Below are 12,116 nucleotides of genomic sequence, written 5' to 3'. Positions count from 1 at the left end.
ATGAATTGCGGACAAAAGGGGGAACAGTCTCTGGCTGTTTCCTCTCTTGGTTCAGGAGTCCGAGTGCCTCTCCAGAGGAGTTTGGGTTCCCCACTAATGAATTCAGACCATAGCAGTTCTGGCTGGAGAGAGCCCCAGCTTCCTGTTGGGATGGAGCTGGCCGTGCCTCTCCCCACCTCACTGCTCCTGCCCCCCAGGGCACTGCATTCACCAGGAGCTGCCAGTAGGCTCCTTGTCTCTGTCATATGTCAGAGGACTTCTGTAGTGCCCTCTTGTAAGGGCTGGAAGGAACCACTCTTCTGGTCTGGCCCATTTGCTTTCCAGGTAAGGACATTGAGGCTCAGAGAGGTTGAGCACTGTGTCCAGAGAAACCTGGAGGCAGAGTCTGGGCAAGAGCCCAGACTCCTGGCTCACTCTCTGTGCCCAGAGGGTGCCTGCCTCTGCCCTGGTCCCAGACCGCTCACTTAACGTCTCCCTGGCCTGGGACACCCATTCCTATAACTGGACTCAGGGCTGGGTATCCGCAAAGCCCTGGACCCCAGCTCTTGCCCCAGTGGGGATTTTCCTGTTTCTCTTTCCTGTCCAGGCCTTTTCCCAGCTGAGGCAGAAGTTGCCTTGTTTGCAGGGTCTCGTGGCTACTGCTCTGCCTTCCTAGTTCTGGACCTGCTCGGCTTCACCTCGACCTGTGGGGTCTCTGAGCCCCTGATGGCCACCTTCTGCCCTCAAGTATCAGTGCTTTTAGGTCCAAGAGCTGCTATCTGAGGCCTGGAAGGCACTTTTGAGCCATCTGGTACAAGGGTTGCAAATTGGCAAATAGATTGGGCTCAAACCTTCAAAAACTTAACAGGAAAGTGCACATTCTCCCCATTTGCAAGCATAGCAGTGTATGCAATGAAACGGCAGGCAAGCACCTATCACATAAAATCCCACATCCATAACTGCGATCTATCAATTGTTGTTAATAATTATTGTCTCATGTGTTCCCGCTTATAGATAGGGAAACTGCTTTTAAAGATTGAGAAATTTCACGTAGATATCTGGGTTTCTGGTTCCTCATGAAAAATGGATCAGGCAGCTGTGAGCCTTGTTCCTCTGTCATGTACTCGGCTGAGAAGTAACTGCCTCTCTGCGTGGTCCCCGTGGTCCCCACCACTCTCTGGCCTTACAGCTGGCCTGATTCCTGCATTTAAGTTACCCAGCTGGCCCCTTTGGGCTTTCAGGTTTGTGACCCCGAATCTAATCCAAACTTGGCGTTTTAGAGATGAGGAAACTGAAGTTCAGAGAGGGCCAGAGGCCTGCCTGGAATCCTGTGGCAAGTGGGTAGCAGAGCTAGGACTCAAGCCCATGTTTTCCTCTGTGCTGCTGCTCCCTGGGTTGGGTTAAAGCTGTTCCTTGCCTGTCCTGGGCCCCAGCGGCCTTGGCTCTCCTGGCTTAGTGAGAGGATGTGTGGATGGTGTCTACTTCAGCACAATGAATGGAGCTCAGCTGGGGCCCTGCCCCCCTTTCCCTCCCCTCTGGGCTTGTAGGGCCCAGAGACTCTACCCAGCTCTCCTCGGTGACCTGGGCCTGGAGTCTGGGGTGAGGTCTGCATCGCATGTCTATGTGTCCCTCTTCTGTCCAGGAGCTCTATGCAGCTGGAGAGAACCGCCTCGGAACAGATGAGTCCAAGTTCAATGCAGTTCTGTGCTCCCGAAGCCGGGCCCACCTGGTGGCAGGTAAGGCAGTCCCGGCTTCCCTGCAGCCAGGTAATGAGGTCAGATGAGGTATGGCAGGAAACAGCTTGCAGGAACACTTAGCAGTTCCGCTCTGCATGGGCCTTTCACTTCCTTGAAAGAGCCCCCTGGTGGAGATTTAAAAGATAGTATCAGCGGGTTTCCTGAGTCTGCAAGCATCTGGTTCTGGAGGAAAGCAAGGGAGGAGGTTAGAGAAATGGGAGCCTCCTGTTGGCAGGTATCTTTACCTGCTAGAATGTGGAATATTAGAGTTGAGAGAGCCTTCAAGAGCACCTGACCCAGTGGTTTCCAAAGTGTGGCATAAAAAATAAACATCACAATTAATACTAAGTAACACTTATTTACTCATTCCTTCAACAAATATAAACTGAGCTCCTGCCACATGCCAGGTCATGGAGTCGGTGTAGGGAACGGCACTGCAGAATCTCTGTTCTCAGGGGGTTCACCTTGTTTGGGGAGCCCAGCAGTAAACAAAAATCAAATACAATCTGTACCAGTTGGTAAATCTTTAGAGAAGAATTATAAAGTTGGAAACTGGGATAGGAAGTGATAAAGGTGTCGGAGGGTGCTGGGGGCATTCCTCACTGAGGTAATGACATTTGAGTTAAAAACATGAAAGAGTTGCAGGTGCAAAGGCCCTGAGCAATGGGGTTCCCAGCGCAACCGGGAAACAGTGAAGGGGGCTGGTGAGGTGCAGCAGGTGGAGTGAGTGAGCATAGGAGGAGGTGAGGTCAGAGACAGTAGGAAGCCCTGATGACAACTGCATGGACTTAGGTGTTTACCCTGAATAAAACAGGGGGCCATTGGAGGGCTCTGAGTGAAGGAGAGACGTGATTTGACGTAGGTTCTGTGAGTGTCCTGGCTGTTGTGTTGAGAAGAGAGAAGGGATCAATGGCAGAGCAGGAAACCAGTTAGGAGGCTGCCGCAGTAAATCCAGGGGAGAAGTGACGGTGGCCGGGACCAGCTGGCAGGGGCAGGTGGCGAGAAGCGCTCAGATTCTGGCCCTGTTTGCCAGTGAACTGGACGTGGAGTGTGAGAGAGAGAAAGGAGTCAGGGATGACACAGGGTTTGTTCCCGCTGAGTCAGTGGAAGAGGGGAGGGGCCCTCGACCGAGACTGGGAAGCTGTGCATGGAGTGGGCTTTAGGAGGGAAGGAAGTCAGGAGCCTTGAGCCGCAGATACCATGTAGGCAGTGGGTTTGCGAGGCCAGAGGTCAGGAGAGGCCTGGGCTAGAGATGGCAGTTTGGGAACTATGAGTGGGTCGAAGGAGTTTGAGGCTCTGGGACTGCAAGAGGTCCCTTCCGAGGGAGACGGGAGGGAGACCAGCAGTCTGAGGACAGGGCCCTCGCCGTTGCAGGAGACTTAGAAGGGGCACCCAAAGAAAGGGGCATCCTGGAGACCAGCAGTGTCAGCGGCGAATATGAGAGGGCAGGTGAGGACAGAGAACGATGACCACACTTAGCAACGTGGGTGGGTGAAATCACCAGCACCCACTCTGTGCATGCACTGAGTCTTTAATACACGCAAATAGGGGCCATTCTCCTGTTCTACAGATGAGGACGCTGGCAAAGGGCAGTTGGGGAAGTCAGCTACCCAGGTGGTAACATGGCAGAACTGGGGTTTGGACTCAGGCCGCCTGCCTCCAGAGCACACTTTTTAACCTCTGCCCTATTCTGTACTGGAGCATGAGCGAGCATATGCTCATCTTAATCGTTGCTTATTTTAATGAGTATGGAATATATCTGTAGCACATCAAACCCCCGATTCCACAGATGTTATTAGTCAGGGGAAAAGAGGAGCTGATCGGAAGAAAATAGTAAGTAATGAAGTTGGATACAGATGTAGCGGAAATCATGATACTGATATGCAAATGACAGCAGTTTGGAGAACACAGATAGAAACTGAGACCCCGGCTGGGGAAGAGGCGGGTTATATCCTGGGGCAGAGCTCAAGTTAGGACCCAGGTCTCCATGGCACCGCCGGCCCACTTCCTGTGGGTGCTCGGCCCATCCCAGGGTAAGCTGGGGCGCTGGATGGGCGTTTGCTCACAGTCAGACTGGGAAAGATTGGCGCATAGAATGACGGAGGAGGGCTGGGACTGGAGGTGCGGGATCTGGGAAGAGAGTATCGGTGTCAGGGCTCCTGGACCGGGGGATCGAGGTGTGATGGGTGAGCAGTGGCGAGGGCAGTGCTGGTAAGGGGACGGTGTGAGCAGGCCTGGGGGGCGGGGGGAGTGCACTCTCCCTGGGGCAAAGAACTGGCCCACTTGAGAGCTGGGCAGGTGTGGTCACTGGGGCCGTCCAGGGCGCCGGGAGCAGAGTGGGAGAGGTGGGCTCTGGGAATGGACAGAGAGGCCTCCTCACCACGTGTCCTGGACAAGTCAGGTCGGGCTGCCGTAATAAAATACCACAGACTGGGTGGCTTAAACAGCAGAAATCTGTTTTCTCATAGTTCTGGAGGCTGGAAGTCCAAGATGAAGGTGCTGGCAGTGATGGTTTCTCCTGAGGCCGCTCCTCTTGGCTTGCAGATGACCCCCTCCTTGCTGTGTCCGCGTGTGATCTTTCCTCTGTGTTTGCAGCCCTGGTGTTTCCTTGTGTGTCTAAATCTCCTTTTCTTATAAAGATACCAATCAGATTGGATTTGGACCCATGCTAAGGGCCTCATTTTAACTTCACTACCTCTTTAAAGACTATCTCCAAGTACAGTTAAATTCTGAAGTCCTAGGAGCTAGGACTTCAACAAAGGAATTTGGAGAGGCACAGAATTCAGTCCATAACATGTCCCTCTGTCTTGCCACTAGTTTTCAACGAGTATCAGCGAATGACAGGCCGTGACATTGAGAAGAGCATCTGCCGGGAGATGTCCGGGGACCTGGAGCAGGGCATGCTGGCCGTGGGTAGGTATCTTGGCCTGCCCGCTGGGGGGCTGGCGTGTGTTGTGAGTTTTCAGGGTGCTCACCCACCCTCCGGTTGAGGAAGATCATAGTGAAAGGGTCCAAGATTGCTAAATCCAGTTGCCTACGTGGTGGGAAATCAGGCTGCTTCCAGGATCACCGCATAGTTGTACCCCCAGCAGCCCTGGAGGTGTCTTGTTTATATTTCAAGCCCAGCCCTGGGGGAGGGAGCTGCAGTGCGGGGCGCTAGTGGGAGCGTGACCAACTGTTCTCCCGGAGGAAGATGACGCATATCCTGCCAAGTTTCCTCTAAAAATACATCCCTGCAGGCAGTTGTCAGATGTTTGTGATGGAAACACGTGGAAAGATTTTTTTACTTGCAGCAGCAAAACGGGCCCTGGCCAAGGAAAGCTGGCGTAGCTCCCAGGACACTGGTGCACTCCTGCAGTGCCTGTGTCATGTCCTCCAGAGCAGGGCCTGATGGGCTCCAGGTCCATCCTCCCCCCTTCCCCCAACCCTGAGGGGTTGGCCCCTCTTTATACCCACTTGGGAACGTCATGGTTTGCCCATCTTCTGTTTTGCTTTTCTTGGAGCTTTCTGGATGGGACAGATTTCCCTGTGTACCCCATGGTAGGCATCGTGGCCTGAGAACCCTAGTTAGACGTTCGTTCTGCTCGGCTGTCCTTTTCCATGAGGGTCATGGCATCTCCAGTCTGTCCCCTCCTGCCTGAGCAGCAACATGGTTCCTCACACCATTCGCGCTCCTTTCCTACACAGCTTCCTGCATCACATTGGTCGTCAGGAAACGGGTTGGGTTGGTGTCCAGGCTCTGCATGTTTCTGTTCCAAAGGGCTGGAGCCAGGATTGTGGGATAATTGAGCCTGGAGGAGATGAGGGGAGAGGAAGATGGATGCAGTGGTGTGTTTGATTGGCATCCGGCCTCCTAAGAGGGTGCTGTGTGCGTCATGCCCCCCTGGACTGAGTTTTCTGCAGATCGAGTTATGCCGTGTTTCTCTCTTCTAGTGAAATGTCTTAAGAATACCCCAGCCTTCTTTGCTGAAAGGCTCAACAAGGCCATGAGGGTAGGTAACCCCCAGGTGCAGGGTCTGGGTGGGGGGTGTCTCAGCCCACTCGTGACTGGGACCTCACTCAGGGGAGGAGGCATGAGGAGGGCCACCCTTCAGCCAAGAGGACAGAGGGCCCAGGGGCGGGGAGGGGACCAGGGCCCAGGGAAGGTGGGGAAGTGGACGGTGAGGAGGCCCGTTGCTCATGCGCCTGGGCCAACTCTCTTTAGGGAGCAGGAACCAAGGACCGGACCCTAATCCGCATCATGGTGTCTCGCAGCGAGATCGACCTCCTGGACATCAGAGCAGAGTATAAGCGGCTGTACGGCAAGTCCCTGTACCACGACATCACGGTACGGGCCTCTGGGGGCTGTCTGGGCTGCCTCTTGGCGTCCTGCTCACCCACGGACCTCCCTGGCCACTCCCACCGTCCCCTTTACTCCCCCTCCTCAGAGCTCCCGCGGGCTCGGCTTCAGCCAAGTATGGGCATCTTGTCTGTGGTCCTCGTACTTGCCCTCTTCAGTTTTCATTTGTTCATCTGGTTGTACAACAGCAGGTTGTCAGCTCCTGATGGCAGGGTGGCTCTTGATCCTGCTGTCGCCCCTCTCTGTGTCCCAGCATCCAGCACATCTGCTGTTCAGTAAACGGTTGTTGGGGGGAGGGTCCAAAATCGGCATCAGAGAACACAGGACCTCCCCCGCCTGGTGCCTGGCCTTCAGAGTCCTGCCACCCTGTGGGTCTGATCCGTCAGTGAGAAATCAAGCCCCGAGCCCCCTGGAGGGTGGGCGGCTCTGGCTCCCTGATGAGTCCCCTCCCTCAGCTCTGTGGTGGAGACAGCACAGGAAGGCAGTTCAGAGGGAGGGCTCGGGGGTCACACTGCTTGGGGTCCAGCTCTGGCTTTTCTGCTTGCTCACTGTGTGATCTCGAGCAGCTTGCTTAAACCTCCCTGAACCCCAGTTCCATCATCGTTAAGAGGAGGATAATAATAGTACCCCCTGCCCAGGACTGTTGCATCTTGAAGGAGGTGGTCCACGTTTAGCATGTTGTGTGACACATGTACGTGTCTGATAGGCACTAGCTCCTGTTTTATCACTGTGCCAGAGCCAGTCTGACAAAATTGATTCCTGTCGTGGCAGGGGTGGGGGGGGGGGCTGACACTTAATTTCTGAACTCACATGAACCTTGAAATTGAAGTCACCACACCCAGGTCCTGACTTCAGACTCACTAACATTTGATGTTGGGCATGTCACTGAGAGAAGCTTCTCTCTCTTTTCTTAGATATAAAAGCAATGCTGTTGATAGCAGAGAATTAGTAATTCTTCACAAAGTATCTTGTGTGTGCCAGTAGGTTGTGGGCATCTGAAAGAAGCCACAGGCCTTACCCTCAAGGAAGGAAACGATGGCAGGAAATGATGAGAAATTAGCTAAGTGTGGCCTTACTTCTAATGTAAGTGCAGTGGACTCAGATAGAGGAGAGATCAGTGTGAACTGGGATGCCCAAATAATAATAGTCCCCTTCACTGGATGGTCGTATCATAGTAGATTATACTTCCTGTACAGGACACAATAGTGCAGTATGGTATAATCCCAACTTAGTGCAACAACAATGCACTGGGCCAAGGCCACCAGTAGTTAGCCCTGGGTAGGGGGGTTTTTGGCTGTTTAAAATTTTTTTGTATTTGTTTTTCAAATTCTGACTTTGATCATTGGGGTGAGTACAGCTTTCTGTTTTTTAATGGGAGGGCTCAGGAGGCTGAACTGCGTTGTCAAAGGTCTGTGCCACCTTCAAGGCCAGCGTGTGAGCCTCTCACCTGCTCTGGCACCAGCACGGTGGGGAATTTCCTAGGATGGGGCTGCCTCTCTGTAAGGGCACCTGGGGCAGAAGAAAATCAGGAGCCAGGAAGCTAGAATTGGCCGAGCCTCACTTAACTGATGTCTTACTTGTTTCTGTGACCAGGGAGACACTTCCGGGGACTACCGGAAGATTCTGCTGAAGATCTGTGGTGGCAACGACTGAGCGGTGACTGGTGGGTCACTTCTGTCCACCTGCTGGCAACAGCAATGCCAGGAAAAGGCCAAAAGAATGTTTGTCTGTTTCTAACAAATCCACAAAAAACCCCTTGGTGTCCCAGCGTGGACCATCCGTAGAACCTTGGCCCCGTCCCCCACCTGCCCTCCTGATCTGTGTCTTGTGCTCGTGCTGAGGGACCTGGGTTGGTCGTGAACTCTCTCAGGATACCTCCTCCCCACCCCCACTCCTCACAGCCTCTTGCAGCTAAAGTAGACGTTTTGTTTCCTGACTCATGCAGTCATTCCCCTTTGCTTGTGGCTGAAACTCCTGGCTTCGTTTTAGTCATATAATGTTGTTTGTTTATTTGGAGGTTTTTTTTTTAATATATAGTCGTTGCAGACAGATGCACACACGTCTTTGCTGCATACACAGTTTGGGTGAGACAGGTGGGGACTGGGGGCGCCATGTCCTCACTGAGGAGTAAAAGGGAAAACCTTTAAGGGTACTCTTTGCATCTGGTGAGAATGTGTCATGAGCTTTGTTATTGCCAAACTCACTGCTTTTTAGAAAAGAAAAAAGCCAGAAAGTCATCTGTTCCACGCAAAACCACGAGAACAAAGCCAGCTGCCTGCCAGTGACAGGGTTACTTGTAATTGAGAATGTGCCTTAAACCTGAATGTCGATGGCCAAAAGCTGTTTCCAAATTAAAATCAGCCAGCTCTGGAATGTTCTGGAAGTGTTTACCTGGTGCCAGCTTGTTTTCCTGTGCTTCATGATCCTGCCCTGTAGCTCAGGGGTCCAGCCTTACTAGCCGGTGGAAATTTTTATGACTTTAAATAGAAACTTGTGCTTAGGAAACCCTGAGCATAAGTAATTTGCAGGGACTGGGTTGTAAGGACATGAGAAATGGAGCTTCCTGAAATTCGTGCTCAGGGCCCAGACGCTGAAAAGGCATCATATGCGGGCACGGTGAGGTCCACTAGGGCGAGTAGGAGGAGCGTGGTCCTTCCCCCCAGGTCCGGAAGGAGGGGCACAGGAAGGAGGGGGTGTGCATGACTCCTGGGGGAGGCCTTACAGAGGAGGATCAGAGAGGCGTGAGACCAGCTCCTCCCCTCAGGGACCCTTCAGTCTGAAAGGGAGCTCCTGGCTGTGGTCCCCGGCAGGCCCTTTGCCCCTTGGTTGGTGGTGTTAGGAGAAGGCAAGTCCAGAAGGGACAGAGTTTCTAGAAGTCGTCGTCACTTCTAGAAGCCCAAAGCTTGTTTTCTGGTCAGGGATCTTCACTCCCTTTCTGGTTTCTTATGTTGAAAATTTAGAAAGGAGAGAATCAGAGATTATGGTGGGAGCCCAAGCCTGCTGGGCCCTAGCAGGGGCCCCAGGGAGTGGCTTGTCCACAGAGTAGACATCTGCTTGGGGACACCACCCTGACTCCTCCCTGCCTTGTGGACATAGAAGAGGGGATGGCCCAAGGGGTGTGGAGCAGCCGTGAGCTGGACACTAGCCTGGTCTACCTAGACCTGCCTTGCCCAGCCAGAAGGGCTGATGTGGGCCCTGGAATGGATGGCAGGCCCTGCTTGTCACGTCAGCTCTGCTTCAGTTTCCGTGCCTGGAGCCTCTTGACCAAGACTCAGCATGATTGGCTGCTCTTCCCCAAGGGCAGGCCCCTTGCCCTTGGGTGCCAGGTGGGACCTGCCTGGTGGGATGAACTGTGTGGCACTGCACAACTTGCCGTGGGTCCAGGCTGACTTTGGTGGCCTCCTGCACTGTGCCAGGGCCTAGCTTCAACCTCCCATAACGTGACTGTAAATGTTCTGTGACATTACTTTGTCCCATTGTCTGCACCAGAGGTTCCAACCTGGTGCCCAGCAGGCAGTATTTAACCTGTACATGCATTCACTTTGGTCCCCAAAAAGTCCTTTTAGACGTTTGAATTTGTTGCCAACATTTAAGCATTGAGCGATTTCATATTTTTAAAAATCTGGAATAATGGATTCTCTTGAAAAACCAAAAATTCTAGTAACACTTGCCCAGAATTCCTGCACACCAGTTGCTGCTGGAGCCAACTCGCAGGTGCTCTGTTTAGGTATGTACTCTCCATTTTGCCACAGGCCCCACTACTCCCTATTGTTATACCATGTGTACGTTACCTGTTGGGCCCCTACACGTCTTTGAGTTTGAGACCCTTGGCCTACACACTTGGGAGCCACCTGTGTTCATCCTGGTCCTTATTTTCTACCTTTCTGTCCCTCTGACTTCCCTCTTGGTCATGCCCATGGGACCCAACTCATAGTAAGGATGGGCTGGAGGACTATGTGAATGCCTCACAGATCTCTCCAGAGACAAAGAAAGGCACCTCCTGCCTTCTAAGATCAGTAAAAGGTTGTTAACACTGACAGTGATGCTCAGGATAAAAAAAGATGAGGGAGACATTGACCTTACAGGTCATTTTTCTGGGAGGAAACTACACTGGGTCTTTTCCTGCTTCCTGGAGGTGTTAGTCAAGGCCAGTCCATGCCGCACATCTAATGTCACTTCCAGAATAGCAACCAGAGGATGAGGCATCAGGTGAATTCAGCCCTGAGTCCGTTTTCAGCAGCTGTGGGGACATTGGAATGAACACTGTGTGTTAGGGACAGGGCCAGGACTAGGGTGAGGCAATGAGTCACTTGCCTCAGGTGCAAAATTTAAGAAAGGAACCTTGAAGTGCTCACTTTGTAGACGGGGAAACGGTCCTGAAGTGGTGGTTCTCAAACCCTAGTGTGCATCGGGATCTTCTGAGGAGCTTGTTAAAGGTGCAGGTCCCTGGGCCCCACCCTCACAGATTCTGAGCAGCCATGGGGGCCAAGAAACTGCATCTGTAACCTGCTTGCCTTATGTTCTGATGCTGATCTAAATACTCCTGCACTGAGACAGAGAACTTCTGAAATTAGAAATGTGCACACAGAGGGCAGGTAAGCAGGTGGCAGAGTGTTTCAGTCAGGTGGTGGGAGGTGGGACTGGTCCACTCCTAGCTTTGGCAAGAGGGATCTGAAAGATGAGTCTTTGCAGATGCCCATGGTCAAAGCAACAACTGGATGGCCATGCCATGTCCATCCTTGTGCTTTGGCAGGGAGTTATAGTCCTAGCCCAGGACTTGGCCCCTTATTTCTGCCCTCAGCTCCTTCCTACCCTGGCTGATATGGAGTGGAGTCAGACATGAAAACAGAAATCAAGCTAATCATTTCCCCAGGCAGATACTAGACTAGCTTAAATTTTTTACCCCATCAAACCTGAAAGCTTCTCTGCTCGTGTTCCTGTAAGGACAGGGACATCATTACTCAGTCCTCCAACTGGCCCTATACAGGGTTCCCTCTCAGCAAAGGGTTTGGTCAATCAGGGCCTCAACTCTATAAGGGGCTCTTACCCTCAACCCCCACTCCTTGGAAAGCTTGCTTTGGCCTAATACTGGTGTCCACTCTGAACCTGGTTCCTTCCCAGCAATAAGAGGTGAAGGAGCCCTGAAGCAGAAAGAGCACTGGTCCAGGAGTCAGGCATCCCTATTCTGGTCTCAGCTCAGCTACTGGTTTGCTGTGTGACCCTGGATAAGCCACTTCCCCTCTTTGGGCCTAAAATGAAGGGGGAAGACTAGATCAGAGCTTCTTAAACTTAATTGTAGTCAGCAAAAATGGTAGAGTAGGGAACTCCAAAAGCCTGTTCCTCCGTGAAAGCGACAAATAAGATGGCAAAAACTGTCAGAATCAACTTTATGAGAGCTCTGAAAATGAAAGTTTGCAACCAAACAAAAGCTTAAAAAAAAAAAAAGCTGATTCTTGGTAAGAGGATCTTGCTTCATTTTCACTTAACTCCAGCCTTATCCTCCTCACCCCAGCTTGGCATCAGCCTCAAAAACAATATCCACAGTCTGTTATAGGTTCTTAGCAATGAATGGAGCAGAATGGACCTTGTTCTCAAGAATTATGGTTGGTTGTTTTGATCTTTCTTGTTGCTCCCTGAAAGACTGGGTCAAATGACTTGCTTTTATTTTACCTAATTTGGAACTCTCCCAAGGAGGAGGTGGTAACCCTCAGGGACATTGGAAGGCAAATTCATTAGCACTGATGCCTGGAGAGAGGGATAACAGCTGGGGCAAACAGGAGACAAATTGAAAAGTTTGGGGAGCAAAGGCCGATGATGTGATGCTTTGGGGAATAATGGTTTTGGAGTGCTCCCATTAATTCCTGGGAATCTAGAAGGCCACACACATGCCCAGGGCTGGGCACATGCTTAGAAAAGACTTGAGAGGGCTTCCCTGGTGGCGCAGTGGTTAAGAATCCGCCTGCCAATGCGGGAGACACGGGTTCGAGCCCTGGTCTGGGAAGATCCCACATGCCGCGGAGCAACTAAGCCCGTGCGCCACAACTACTGAGCCTGCGCTCTAG

General features: G+C 52.2%; 1 protein-coding gene across 4 annotated transcripts in view; it reads left to right on the top strand.

The window, feature by feature from the left end:
- ANXA11 (annexin A11) overlaps positions 1–8,444 on the top strand; it is a 39,972-nt gene extending 31,528 nt beyond the window's left edge. For all 4 annotated transcript variants that reach the window (XM_007184200.3, XM_057530934.1, XM_057530933.1 and 1 more), the window contains 5 exons: positions 1,622–1,715; positions 4,533–4,628; positions 5,649–5,707; positions 5,920–6,042; positions 7,648–8,444. In XM_007184200.3, the coding sequence (XP_007184262.2) occupies positions 1,622–1,715; positions 4,533–4,628; positions 5,649–5,707; positions 5,920–6,042; positions 7,648–7,707 (432 nt within the window). In that variant the 3' untranslated portion in view covers positions 7,708–8,444. The remainder of the gene's footprint in view (positions 1–1,621; positions 1,716–4,532; positions 4,629–5,648; positions 5,708–5,919; positions 6,043–7,647) is intronic.
- The last annotated feature ends 3,672 nt before the right edge of the window (positions 8,445–12,116 follow it).

The sequence above is a fragment of the Balaenoptera acutorostrata genome, chromosome 16, assembly GCF_949987535.1.
Source record: "Balaenoptera acutorostrata chromosome 16, mBalAcu1.1, whole genome shotgun sequence".
Lineage (NCBI taxonomy): Eukaryota > Metazoa > Chordata > Mammalia > Artiodactyla > Balaenopteridae > Balaenoptera > Balaenoptera acutorostrata.
The sequence above is the reverse complement of the archived record's forward strand: the minus strand, read 5'-3'. Positions and strand labels throughout refer to the sequence as shown.